At 46.2% G+C, this 13,744-nt stretch overlaps 6 protein-coding genes across 6 annotated transcripts; 3 read left to right on the top strand and 3 right to left on the bottom strand.

The window, feature by feature from the left end:
* Positions 1-1,632: 1,632 nt before the first annotated feature.
* PENARI_c014G04186 (uncharacterized protein) lies at positions 1,633-2,348 on the bottom strand (the record flags this gene model as incomplete). Its single annotated transcript, XM_022633478.1, has 3 exons — positions 1,633-1,802; positions 1,858-2,051; positions 2,206-2,348. 3 exons carry the CDS (start codon positions 2,346-2,348, stop codon positions 1,633-1,635), a joined length of 507 nt encoding a protein of 168 aa, XP_022486710.1.
* An 874-nt stretch (positions 2,349-3,222) lies between these two features.
* Positions 3,223-5,814, top strand: PENARI_c014G01326 (uncharacterized protein; the record flags this gene model as incomplete). The annotated part of the gene is made up of 7 exons (XM_022633413.1): positions 3,223-3,291; positions 3,352-4,280; positions 4,343-4,412; positions 4,463-4,551; positions 4,603-4,778; positions 4,839-5,681; positions 5,747-5,814. 7 exons carry the CDS (start codon positions 3,223-3,225, stop codon positions 5,812-5,814), a joined length of 2,244 nt encoding a protein of 747 aa, XP_022486631.1.
* A 190-nt stretch (positions 5,815-6,004) lies between these two features.
* Positions 6,005-6,578, top strand: PENARI_c014G00266 (uncharacterized protein; the record flags this gene model as incomplete). The annotated part of the gene is made up of 5 exons (XM_022633397.1): positions 6,005-6,044; positions 6,123-6,218; positions 6,274-6,297; positions 6,368-6,509; positions 6,572-6,578. 5 exons carry the CDS (start codon positions 6,005-6,007, stop codon positions 6,576-6,578), a joined length of 309 nt encoding a protein of 102 aa, XP_022486620.1.
* A 306-nt stretch (positions 6,579-6,884) lies between these two features.
* PENARI_c014G07273 (uncharacterized protein) lies at positions 6,885-8,793 on the bottom strand (the record flags this gene model as incomplete). Its single annotated transcript, XM_022633549.1, has 3 exons — positions 6,885-6,911; positions 6,992-8,085; positions 8,397-8,793. 3 exons carry the CDS (start codon positions 8,791-8,793, stop codon positions 6,885-6,887), a joined length of 1,518 nt encoding a protein of 505 aa, XP_022486578.1.
* Positions 8,794-11,167: 2,374 nt separating this feature from the next.
* On the top strand, positions 11,168-11,998 carry PENARI_c014G07786 (uncharacterized protein; the record flags this gene model as incomplete). Its single annotated transcript, XM_022633563.1, has 1 exon — positions 11,168-11,998. One exon carries the CDS (start codon positions 11,168-11,170, stop codon positions 11,996-11,998), a length of 831 nt encoding a protein of 276 aa, XP_022486493.1.
* Positions 11,999-12,605: 607 nt separating this feature from the next.
* PENARI_c014G09694 (uncharacterized protein) lies at positions 12,606-13,739 on the bottom strand (the record flags this gene model as incomplete). Its single annotated transcript, XM_022633598.1, has 1 exon — positions 12,606-13,739. The coding sequence occupies one exon, from the start codon at positions 13,737-13,739 to the stop codon at positions 12,606-12,608; it is 1,134 nt and encodes a 377-aa protein (XP_022486637.1).
* Positions 13,740-13,744: the final 5 nt, after the last annotated feature.

Raw genomic sequence — 13,744 nt, 5'->3', positions numbered from 1 at the left:
TGAGTTAAATATAGCACTAGAACGGATTTGCTTTTGCGACGAACCTCCAGGTTCTCGGGTGTTCCATCATTGATTTTTGTCTAGATTTGTTCCCGACTAACATCAATCGCAATCGAAATCTGAGAAAAACCTAAAGCTGGCCGGTGGCTGGAAGTGGATTTCTCCCCACCCCTCCAGTTAGGGCTTTGCTGTTAACTATGGGAGAAAAAAGTGGGGACGACCCCGAGAGTTAGTTAAGATGGAAACCCTAGCTGAAGTCAGGCTGACTTCTTCCCAGCCCCGGTGGATAGAGTGGGGCTCAACCGAACCGTGACATATTTGCTTTGGCCAGATAGTGTCACTCAAGTTCTAGGCCTTACGATAATTTTGCAAATAGTAAGACTATCTATCTAAGATTTTTCGGTTCCCGAGAAGACTTGAGACCATTAATCTAGGCCAGTTTTCACCTCTTAGCGCATCTCTGGTCAATACCAAAGGCTAGTTATTTCGGTAGCAGAGAAGCAGCACCTCCTTGCCTCTTAGCGTAATATAAATGTCACCATTTCAATGAATTAGTAGACACATGCTGCCAGCCATTTGCAACGGTGGCAAGAGTAAAATGATGTACCGTGGATTTGTTTAGCAACAGTGCAATCGATATACATCATCGTTATATGTCAACAATGCAATGCCTTGACGCATCCATATCGATGACGAGATCCTTGCTTAATTCAATCGCGCCTACTCTGGGACTCTCGTAGATATAAAGTTAGTTTCTAAACACCTACTTTCCATTTTAGCTAATAACTTATCTTTGTTCTTACGAGTTGTGTAACGGAAACTGTGACTCCTCCATTTGAAAATATTGAACTTTGTTTCACTCCTCTACAAGATGGCTGGGAATTGGCAAAACAGCTCTCAGGATGCTGAGATTGTCCTTATGGACGGCCATACCTTTCTGAAAGCGAAGTGTCGAAACCGACGGGGGAACCTGGAAGACAGTCGTCTTGACCTTGATGACCATATTGGAGATGTCAATAGTACAGCTCTTTTATGCCATTATAAAGCGTCAACCAAGCACTGACGTACTCTAGACAAATTTTCGTGGTCAGGAAGAGGATTCACCCGCAATGCACTTCGAGACAGTATCAAATTCAACTTTACGGAAGGAGCAGCTCATCAGCCAATACTCCGTGCTAGATTTGGTAATAATGCGTCTGAGGCTGATATCAATACTGCCGAACACATCAGAAACAATAATGGCCATCTGGAATTTGACTTACAGTGAAGCTGGCAGCGAACTTTCTTGGCGGTATTTTTGTTTTTTGTTCCAGTTCAAAGGTTCCATATTTTGTGATTCATATTCTGTTCGGAACTTACTCGTTGGCACATGCCTTGGTATGGTTTTTGTTCCCATGTATTATCAAGGGTTTTTCCCATACTAGAATGCAAATGCAAAGGCAGTTTACAAATAGCAAAGAGAAGGCTGCCTAGATAATTAACTTAGCGTGGCTTCTAATCATTGCCACAGGGAACTAATTATGTGTGTATTTTGTTGAAATACAATAACTGTTGGCTTCTCGAAGGCGCCGATGAGAAACATAGGAAACCAATGCCTAGAAGTTGAGGGCCCAGCAACCCGACCATAGCAGTCTACCCTGTCGTAGCGTGGTGATTAATCATACCGCATACTACACATTCAAGCCAGAGGTCATCTTGATCGGCATGACCTAATGAACATCCATTCGCCAGATCGGGCTCGGCTTTCAGGCACTGGAGCGCTGTGTGGTTAAAGCCCCAAGTACTGGCAAGCTGGAATGGAACTTTTACGAATCAGTATAATGTACAAAAGCACTAAGAACTCGAGCTCTAATGTACCTGTTGGCCCTTCTAGCTCCCTATTTGAGTCAGCTACGGCGGTGGTGCCAGTTGTTCCTTGGAAGGCCTGGGCAAGTGTTTCAATGTTCTGGTCTCCGGAATCTGTGGGCTCAACTACAAGAAATCCTCGTGTAGTTGCGCCGGCGGATAGGTTCTCTGTCGTCACTGCGCGGCGTTCAAGGGCCCGTAAATGTCTTAGAAAAGCTAGTGTTACAAATGAGTTTACGTGATCCACTTCACGGTTAGCCACCTCTCAAGAATTACAACCCTCCTTTCCGTCTCATCAAAGATACAGGCTTGGCGCCTATTAACGCGATTGAGACAAGGGTTGTGTCCTGAACACTTCACCTTCCGCTGTCTGCAGGCTCGGCAACTTGAGAATGGTCAGCGGGATTGACTTGAATCACGCCGCGGCGGGAAGTAGGGTTGACATGCGCGTTGGAAACTCTCCTCCTCGATAGGTCTGATCCGATGGAAGGCTGGTAAGACATTGGATCTCGTCCTACAGCGCCAGCCACCCATGCACTTATTGCCAGGGCGAGAATCTGGGAAAGCTTGAATCTGATGTTTGCGTGATGATGGCAACTCGGCTGAGTGACAAATGGTGCGCTTACGACCCAAATTATACGGAGTACGGAGATACCAGGCCATTTTCTGCCGCTCGCTATGGCTGGATCCTAATGTCAGAGATCCAAGAAGGAACTGGACAGCTAACCAATTAAAGGCTTGCCTTGGACCACGAATTCGTGAGTTTACAACTAATACAACCCCACCATCAGCAGCAAGCTATGTGCCGGGCTGCCGAGTGAACGCATGCTGGACTAGGGTCTTCGGTACCCCACTGCCGAGCCTTTGCCCGCTCCCCTCCGGATTACTCCTCAGTGTTGAACTCTACAGGGTTACATAGTAACATACTAAAAAGGTTAAAGAAACGACGTATAATTAATAGAATAATAAATTAAAGAAATTTAAAAGTCAATAATTACAAACATTATACTGTATGTAAATCTCATTACTTGGTTTTTTTTAAGCTCCTTTTCTATTACCTTGTATTAAAGAATGGTGAGCGTATGTAATAGTAACACCTGAAGATAATAATACGTTGAACATCCTTATTTTAGTTTGTTTAAAGATAAATAGGAGAAAGTTGGGGAACAACAAAAGTTTCAACCGTGGCACGGACACGGGGAAATATCGGGGAAAACAAAAATCCCCGTGGGGAAACCCGCCGATCGTCAAAGTCGAGCTGCATTAAGGTACCTAAGCTATCTGTGGTGCCCCTACATGGATGCCCCCCACGTCGTATGATTTCTATATAATCTCGTACCTCTTCTCGGTTGTCCACCGGCTCAACATACATACACCATGTCCTCTCTTCTCAAGCTGAGCCTGTTAGCGGGTGTTATCGCCGCGGCAGGTGGTGACGCCATCCATGTAAGTGGCGTTTCGGCAGTTGAAACACCTACATCCACACTAGACTAACCACGCCCCAAGGCGATCGAAGCCCGTTCTAATGCTCCAGTGTGTCCCAATCCAGCATCACTATTGTCGCTTCCTGACCCGCCTTACTCGAACTACTTCTACTCGGACTGCAACGTCGCCGCGCAGGCCGTGATCACCAGTCCACTTCCAGACAGCAATCTATCGATCATTGGTCCAAGACTCATTGTAGCATGGCCAGCCGGAAACAGCGGCGTCTGTGCATTCTTCGCGCCGCAGAACGGCGTCAATGGCTCGCTCGCTATCGAGCTGGTCAATTCCACCAATGAGCAGCCTTTGAACCCCGTCTACGATGCACCTTCCAAGGGAAACGAGTTTCCCAGTGTCGGTATCCAAGGCATTCTTCGCTTTAACTCCTCCGCAGCTCTGACAATCCCGATCCTGGGAAGTATCCGCATGATTCGTGATTTCACCGAAGGCCCCAGTCTCCTTTACCCTACGATCCAGGATGCCGTGACCTTTACCTCGAACAGCGACGGCAGCGCTACGCTCAATCGTATCTGGTTGGATAACGTCACTTCTACAAAGCTTACCTTTGCTCCCAATGGCACGAACAGCAAAGTTACTATCTCCAACAAAACCCTCACCTTCACGGCAGGAGACTACCTCTTCTCAGCTGAGATGGACTACCCCCAATTGTCCCAGCTTCAGTCCAGTGCAGTCCTGAACAATGCTTCAACGGATCTTACGACCAAAATGCTTGACCAGACGAGTGCTCTCTCCTTCCTTTCATATTCGGAGAAGCTCCTTGCGGGTGCTTGGCGCTTCTTGACGTATTTCGGCCGGGATTCAATGATCTCGGCGCTGCTTTTGGAACCTGTGCTCAGCTACGGAAATGGCAGCTCAATGGAGGCTGTCATTGGCTCAGTGCTTGAGAGAGTAAACCGGACGGACGGAAGTGTCTGCCATGAGGAGACTATCGGGTGAGTTTCCGTGGCGTTGGTTTGGAACGCTATGGTCTGAGTATGATGGCTGACTAGGGTAGGGACTACGCGACTTACACGAACTTGCAACAGAATATTAGCAGCAGTGCGATGATTTGCGATTACAAAATGGTTGGTCTACCACCACAAGGAATAGTTATGGTCAATACTAAGAGGTGCAGATCGACTCGGATTACTACCTTCCTATCTTGATGGAGCGGTACTTTGTGGAAAACGCAGTTGGGCAAAATAGAGTGGCTGCTTTCTTCAAGTGAGTTTTCTTGCCTCGAATGACGTACACAAATATTTAATACTCTCATAGCCAATCCTCGGGCATCAACGAGGCAAACAGGAATTTGACCTGGGGCCAGCTTGCAGATATCAACGCAGAGCGCATCATGCGCCTCGCTGCTCCTTTCGCCCGGGACCAGAAGAAAGAGAACCTCATCCACCTCAAAGAAGGCCAGGTAGTCGGCGAATGGAGAGATAGTGAATACGGTACATACCAATCATTGACCCCCACGAAATTCATAAAATATACTGATCCGACCTTTCTAGGTATTGGAGGAGGCCGTATCCCCTACGATGTGAATACAGCCCTCGTCCCAGCAGCTCTACGCTCCATCGCAACTCTCACTCGCCACGGCATCTACTCCAAACGAAATAATTGGACTCAAGTCGCAGACGTCTACGCCCAGATCTGGGAAGACAATACACTCTCCTTCTTCGAGATAAATGTCCCGCAAGCAAAGGCCCAATCTCTCGTCGAGTCCTACGCCAACAGCTCCTTCGCCGGGCCAAACCAATCCAATTCAATCGATACAAACGTCGTCTATCATGCAGTCGCCCTCGAAGGAAACAATAACCAGACCAAAGTCGAAATCATGAACACCGACGACTGTTTCCGCCATTTCCTCCTCAACACCACAGACGACGCCCAACTCACCTCCTTCCTGAACAACTCCGCCACCAACATCCGCCGCACCTTCCCCGCAGGCTTAATGACCTCCGCCGGAATGGTCGTCGCCAACCCAGCCTTCGGCGAAGACCCCGTCTACGCGCAGAACTTCACAACAGGTGCTTATCACGGCACTGTCATCTGGTCCTGGCCTCTGGCTATGATGGCAAAAGGGCTGGAGAGACAGTTGGGTAGATGCGAGGTTACATCTAACGTATCCGTTTCATCTCACTCAAAGCAACGGGCTGCGCGTGTCCCGGCGTTCTGCACGGATGACTCGGTTTATAAAAATGTGAGAACAGCGTATAATGTGCTTTGGGATAATATCGAGAAGAACCAGAACCAGCTTTCGCAGGAGGTTTGGTCGTGGGTTTGGAAGGAGAATGACTTTAAGGTTACGCCTTTGGGTGTTATTCCCCCGCCTGGTGGTGGCAGCCAGACCGGTACGTTCGTTCTTTTCTTGCTTCTCTGCTGGTTAGTGGTCGGACCTGATACTAACACGATGTAGAATCGGATATTCGGCAGCTTTGGTCGCTCGTTTTCCTTGCTGTGACTCGGAATAGCAATTATCAGTGAAAGTGATCAGACTGGGGAGGATGGGCATGTGGTTTCAAAAAGTAGTATGACCTTGAATATTTTGTTCTACTTTGATGTTTCAGGCTTCGATATCTATGGAGGAGGAGATGGATATTTATAGCTCAATTCAGCCTCACACTGTGTCGAAATTACAACTAGAATATGAGGACCTGTGGGATTGACGCCGAAAATGACCGCTTTTGCGGCCAGAAACGGCTGCCTTTCCACCCGTAACTTTGGACGTCTAGCCGCCCCTTGACCGCCCACTGCCCTGTAACACCACTATTCTTGTTCCCTCAATGGTTCAGAGGATACCAAATATGGCTGGGTCGATATCGTTCAGCTTGCTAAAGACGATAACGCTCAAACTGATGCTACCCTGTCAAAGCCTGTCAAAAATGCCGGTATGATTTTTTCTTTCTGGAAAATTGACTTCAGAATCGTGCTGACTATCCCCAGATACTTTCTCATATTGGATCAATGGTAAGTTGCGAGAGACCCCTATTATTTCCCAAGACGCCTTTTGCTAGTTTCAACTAACATCGAGGGCTAGATGTAATCCTGAACTTTGCAACTTCCGCAGCGGGAGGTGTGAAGATGTCAATAAAGCAGCACAGACAGCCAAAAAATAGGGATCATCCTGATTCGCTGTCCGCTTTGAAGCATGTCGTCTTCAAGCCTGAGGACCACTCCTCGTTTGGCATCCCAGTTTTGATTTTGGCACATATACATCTCCGTACTCATTTCATATAACAAGATGGTAGAAGAACAAGGCTTAAGTTGTTGAAAAAGTTGCCTGTGACTGACTCGGCATATATAAATCTTCATAGCTTTGGAAACTCTGTCCTTGGTATGCAATGGAGAAATATTGTCAAAGAAAGACTGCTTCAATCTCTGTCCCTGTTACAGAAACTGAGGATGCAGTAGCAATAATAGAGTACGACTATATGCAAGACATAATTGTAAACTATCTCATTCCGGATATCGACCGCAACCAAAAGGGTAGTCCCTTGAAGAATTTCGCTTACAGTCACAGTCCAAGCGATTCAACGACCCGCTGTCCTTCCCTATCATTTTGTCGAACCATTTTTCCATTTCTAGGGCGTATTAGAAAATGCAGAGGTTTGATAGGAGGGAAGCGCTACTAACCTTGGTCTTCTCTTACGCTCGAACGTACAAAGTCCGGCTCGGAAGTCACTGGTTTTAAGTGGGAAATCCATTCATTGAACGAGATATCACCGCTCCGAATGTCAAATTCCACATAGAAAGTCGGTCTGATCTCGTTGACTTTCTTAAAGTAATAATAGGTCTCGTCACAAACAATCTCTTCCAATGTCAGTTTTTCTAGAGATAGCTCGTTTTGGAAAAGGCCCAAAAGGCTAGACACACAAGTCGTGGTCGGTTGAACGCGTCGAATCATTCCTGGTGGGCCCACTGGTCGCATTTCGGTTTGAGTGTAAAAGTGCGGAATGTGTGGGTGATAGATGGATGACCAGTTTGCGTTTAGATATTCTTCCGACATTGGCTCGGAGGATTCGGAGCTCGAGGAATACTGTGGGGATGTGGGTGCACTTTCTGCTGGTGCTGTTTCAGATGCTGACAGATATGGTGTGTATGATGGCAATGTTGGTTGAAATGACGGCAATGTTGGTTGAAACGATGGGAATGTTGGTATAAACGATGGGGATGTTGGATGAAACACTGGTGAAGTGGGTTGAAACGGGGATGAAACGGGGTCTATCGCGGCTGGCATCGGTTGGAACAACGAGGGTGACATGGAAGTTCTCCTAATGTCGTCAGGTATGTAGGTAGGCATCAACGGAATAGAGCTCTCGTTTTCTTGGTGGCCGGAATATTCGCTATATTGCGAACTTGAATCATCTGCAGCTTTCAACTTCTCGCTGCGTATTGTCACTTTCTCAAGTGTAAGAATGGCCAGACTTTTCTTTACACCAATCAACAGCGATTTTAAAGAGTTAAAATAGATGTCTAGCTCATGAATGTGAAGTTCTCGAAGTCGAATGAAGTTGACTTTCTGGAACATATTCCCAACGTAGCTTTTTGCAGGATAGGCAGGTATATCGTCTTGCGCAAGATAGGCAGGCATATGACCTTGCGACAAAGTGAGTCTTTTTAGTTGAGGTGCGACATTCGTGAATAGTTTCAGCCAAGCGGGCTCATAGAGATCAATACACAAATGAAGCTCATCTAGGCTTTTTAAAGCAGACAGTAGTGAGTCATATTGCTCTTCTGTGAGGGCAATTGTGGGACCTATATCACCATAGAAATTAGAGTTGCAGGTGTACAGCTTCCGGGGTCTGCAGCTTGACCCATAGAGGGCAAGAAAAAGTTTCGATAATGCTAAGGAGTTTTGTTTTCTTATCTGGCTATCTTTATTGGTGTGGGTAATAGATTGCAGGCTGTAAATATCGAATCGAAAATCAATTCGGCTTATTATCTGTTGCCTTCCCAGGAATGGAACTGTCTGCTGCCGTGGATCAAGCAAAATTCAGTTGTGTAATGTGCGAGTCCTATTATTTGGAGCTTTTGAAATCGATCCAAGCACCCGCGAAGTCGAATACTGAACGTTTCCGATTCCAGCAGGTTGGAATTATCTGTGATCATGGCTTTATGGACAGCATTTCGGGTCTCCAGCTCGTCGCCTTTCACTTGTCGGCAGCTTTTTGATGATATAGATACCATGCCCATGGACCTTTCAGTGCCCCCGAACACAGTTGGTATCATCCATAGCTCTTGGACTTGCGCGCGGAGACCATTTGACTTGGATAGTTCTTCCAATTCGTGGAGACTTTCGCTTGTCACAATGAAACGGATTTTTTTGTAATAGGTCTCAGCGAAATTCTCGAGTGAGCTTTCGTACAACGCGCGGCATGATAACCTCAGAGCGAACCATTGCTGGAGGTCTAGATGGTTCGATATCTTTGAGATCAATTCCACGGGAAGAGATACAATGGACATTGTGGCTGCGTGTGTGGCGTTTTAACGTTGAGAACAATAATATAAACACAGGGTTTGAAGACCAGTCGGCTGTCTCTGACCTGAAATGGAAGCGGTGTAATTCGACTATGTAACAGCAAACTCGATGTTTCGATTGGCGGAATGTCGGATGAATCCATGAAAAGTTCAACGGGACCCCCAGTAATACCTGAGAAAGCGTCTACCCAGTCCACACGGCCAGCTTTGGAATATTGAATATGTAACTTTCCAAAGTTACGACCTCCCTGGTAGGAAATAAGTTAGAAAGTGTCAACGATAGATCTCAGTCATACTTTCTAAAAACAAACAAAGAAATCCTCTTGGCAAATCCAAGCACTTTAGGGTCAAAGCTGTTCAGCTCGGGAAACTCATCCTCCTTGGGTTCACAATCGAAATAGACATTTTGCAGTAATAAAAGCGAGGTGCAACTTTCATACGCTAAATGGTTAAGAAGACTTAATTTCGGCTGTTCAAGAAAACGAATTCTCATCTCCATCAAGGAACTTGGTAAAATAGGTCGACTGGATAGGTTGCGTTGGTCCACTCTGAGAGACCTCAAGGAAAGGAAGCTTCCGAGCGGACCAAGCACTGCATCAACGTCATCTGAAAGCTCTAAGCACATGGATTCAAGACAGTGTTGACTTCGTTGAAGTGCCCGACTGATTTGCGCGGCGTTGAAGTGAGGTTTCGAGCTTGGAGGCACACGCTGCATAGGACGCCAGTATTCGAATGTCTTCAGTTGTTGGCAGGCCTGCAAGAGCTTGCTGATACTTTCGCAGTCCATGTAGCTTGCCACTAAGGCTATGTGCTGAAGGTTCATTTCGTCTGGCAATTGCAATTCGCTAGTCTGCAAAAAGCCTGTCAAGTGAATCGCTGAAAGGGACCGAGGAAACGTGACAGGCGGTAATAGAAATAGTTCACTCCTCCCACAAGATTCGAAACACACATCACCTCGGAACTCCTCAATATGACTCAATGGGATCTGGTGTAGAGTCTTAATAGTGATACTGTCAACTGGAAGTCTGAGGACGCGAATGTTTGGGGCTTTGGCTAATATTGAATGTAGTAAATATGGAAGTTTTGCAACATCCATGTAGTTGCCAGGTCCGATGTGGACAATGTGAATCGCTTTACCAAGATGTGGATGCTCCGTCAGAGCGTTTGCAAATGATTGTAGTCGTGCCCATGTATCTACATCATAGAAGCTTCCTTTGAACTTTTTGAACACAAGTGGCTGTGCCCAAGATCGATATCGCTGAGAAACATGACAGAGGGATTTGAGTGACCGGAGATCAAGATTTACAATGATCGCCAATATGAGTTCCTCCGGTAGCATTTCCATCGAGAAAACCTTTGTACTGCCGAGAAGTGGGACGCTGGATGTGCTCGCAAAACAAGTGTTGAACGAGAAGGTCAAGGTGTAACCGAATTTGGGGGCTAGAGTGGGTGATAGAAGGATTAATCTTCGAGGCTGCCATCGTGATGTCAGGCAAAACCACCGCCCACCCACTGGGCTCTTACTTCTTGATTGGTTACCCACTCCCGCAGCTTGATTGTAGTCAGCGATGAAGAATTTGAATTTAAGGTTATTTCGTATTTGAATTATATCATACAGTATACGAGGATACCACATTCATCGCAGCCTCTTGATTGTCTTCTAGCGAGCTGTTGCTATTTCCAAGTTTAACTACTCATATTATTTTGCGACCCTGTTAGTGAGGAAAAGACGCATGGTTTTGGAAAGACCACCTATGTTCGAATAATTTACCAGCATTGCCCAGTCACCGGAGTGAAATACGATCGCCTGGCGTTCGTATCTTGAGCGAGTCGTCTATATCGCCCCTCTCGTTCGTTGCAATTTGTGAAGAAAGAGAGGGGAAGGTGCTTTGCACTGCCAAACTTCGCCAAGAAACCGTTTTCAAAATATATGTCCGGCCTGGAACCTCTTTTATAGTACTATTGTGATGGGCGCATTATTGGCGCGAGTTTTAGCCGCCGTAAAGTTCGAGTGGGGCAACCTTTCTATGATGTATGAACCTTATCGCAACAGCGCGGTTCAAAGTAGCTTACAAGTAGCCACCAATAAAATTTTGCATTTTACTGGGTTTCACGTATTGATAAGTTGGAATTCGGTGCCGAAAACATATTACTGGCATGGTGACATACTATCAACTGAAACGACAGTCATAGCTGCTGCAAGCAGAGCTATTGGACTCACCAGCAAAAGCTACTTATCCACGATTCATTCGGCGTGACCGTTTAAAAAATAAAACAGGTATTTTGCTACGTGATATTACTTATTTGAACGTACTCAGTATTCCTGATTCTCATTTTATCAAAACACAGAGAGTACAGTATGGCCTTTATCGCTAAGCCTTTGGAAGAGCGAGTGACATGTTGGTCTACGCTGCCCAACGTTGCCGCATTCGAAAGTCTGCCCTACCCAGCCTCTTCACCGTGGGACTCGCAAAGCCTGCTTTCCCCCATGGATGGTCTCTCTATTGACAATACTGCATTGAGAGATCTTTCGCAGGAGACCTGGAACCAGCCCTCGATTTCTTCGGCTGATGGATCAGTCCTTTCTGCTTCTGACTGTGTATGCACTTGCTATCTTATTTCCACCTTTGATCAAACCAATAACGTTGCTCAGGGCTTTCAGACAATGAACTTTCCCCCAGCCGCTTTGGTAAATCCAGAAGATCTCAATTTCGACCACACCTACAGGAATGAAGATATATATGAGAAGAGCACATCATCAATACAGTCAGGCGGCATGACACAACCAATTTACCGAGCTTGTTCATCTCCTACTTTTACAAAGTCTGACATGACGAGTTTGCAATCAGAGAGTTTTCCAAACTTGAGATCTAGTCCAGAGGATGGACCTACCTGTCAGGAAACTCGCCGAAAAAGAGCCCGTAATGTGACAGAAAAGCGCTACCGTGAAAGTCTTAACCTCAATTTCCTACAACTAGAGAATGTTTTAAGTCATCGCCGGCCCAAAGGTTATATGGGCATGTCGACGGATAAGAGACCCGAACGTGTGAAGCGAGTGGCGATCCTCGCCCATGCCCGTGATGAAATTTTGGAACTACGAGCGGAGGTGAAATCAATCAAAGAGAGTCTTTCAACTCTACGAGAGGCTACCTTCCCCAACACATGCAAATTCACCCTACATGATGACTGATAAGGTATTGCACCCAAACACATTCGTATGGATATCGACTGATGCCATCCATCACTTCAGCCCACACAGATCGCGGGCCTTGTCAGCCCCGCAACGTCGATACTTATCTTAGATCTCTAAAGACCTCCTTGCTATTGTCGCATATGCAACACGATCTTTGAAATGTGATGTCGCACGATACTACAAATATCGCTCTCGTTGGCCAATATGTTGAGATTCTACATGGAAAAATATTCAGTTTGCAGTGCAGTATCAGAAAAGAACTTTTGGTGACAGTATACTTTGTGATAGGGTTGCCTCCGAGGGTCTCAGAAGATTTGGAAATATAATTTTTGGAGGGATATTCAAACTGTTGTCATGATAACGCAAGTCGCTTTTCTCAAGCTGTTTCAATACGATTGGCCATTGACTCTCCGTGGCTTCGTGGTTTGCTGTTTCGAATGATGGTATAAATGACCATTTTAACCGTTATCTGTGGAAGTTTATTTTTAGAATGCCATAGCAATCCGTATAGACAGGCTCTAGCTCATCCGTCGTGTTGTCCGCGATTACTTCTACATGGACTGTCATGGTATGAGAGTGATGCAGGTCAGGACAAAGCTCATCTCTATTGCAAATCCGAGTCCACCTCCAGAAATTCTGCAAGCTCCTTCATGCCATAACGAAACGTCTCCGGATGCATCACGAACCCCAAACGCAGATAACCCTGAAGGCTTCCTTGGTCGTACTCCTCGAAGCAAAGGCTGGCGGGGCAGAATAGTATATTTTTGGCCTTCACAAACTGTAGAGCAAATTCCTGATCTTGTAGAGGACGTCCATCCTTGTAGTGAAGTCTTATCAGTGTTGAGGTTGAAGCATGAGTAGGTGTCCAAGTGACCTGTGGGTGCTCGGCAACAAATTCAGCAAGGAAGGTAAGATTGGCCTTCGCCATGTTGAGACTCCTTTGGATCAGACGTTGGCGGCATCTGGACGAGAGTGCTTCTGCAGCAATTATTTCGTGGAGTTGCCCAACACTTATAGTTGTATAGTTGCAAATCTGAGTGAAACGACGTAAGAAGTCATTGGCTAGTGTTGCAATCCAGCCGACTCGGATACCAGGGATACCAAATGACTTGCTGCAAGAGCTCGTGACGATACACTTTTCATACCCGCTTTCAAGGAAAGAGACGGGCTCCTTCTCGCCATCTTTGAGAAAGTGGAACATCGGTCTGAAAACCTCATCAACCATCAAAATGATGTCATGTGCTTGTGCCAGTTCAAGGACCGAGCTCTGCACAGCAGTCGATAAATATGCACCCGTAGGGTTATTCGGGTTGCATAGGATGATCATTGTAGTGTTTTTGCGAATTTCTTGGCGGATATTTTGCATGTTAGCAGCCCAACCGTTGTCTTTGTCGAGCTTCCAAAATGTGACCTCAGCACCTAACGACTGGCTGATCTTGTATAGTTGTTCATAGACCGGATACATGCAAATGATATGATCACCGGGTCGTATCAGTGCGGAAAAAACAATATGATTAGCAGCCACAGCTCCACTTGTCGTTATGATGTGCTCCTTTGTCACATTTCGGTTCTCATAGAGGGAAGCAATTGCCTGTCGCAGATTATCGCTTCCGTTGGGGTCTCCATAAGTCAAAGGGATGGAGGCCAGGGACAAAGCTGTTCTAGTTGTCTCAGGGTCTGTGGACAACTCAATCAAGCCATCAATCGATAACGGAGGCGACGAGACCGTTGTTGACATATCCA

Source organism: Penicillium arizonense, assembly GCF_001773325.1.
Source record: "Penicillium arizonense strain CBS 141311 chromosome Unknown PENARI_contig014, whole genome shotgun sequence".
NCBI classification, from domain to species: Eukaryota; Fungi; Ascomycota; class Eurotiomycetes; order Eurotiales; family Aspergillaceae; genus Penicillium; species Penicillium arizonense.
Note: the sequence above shows the minus strand (reverse complement) of the source record. Positions and strands in the feature narration are given on the sequence as shown.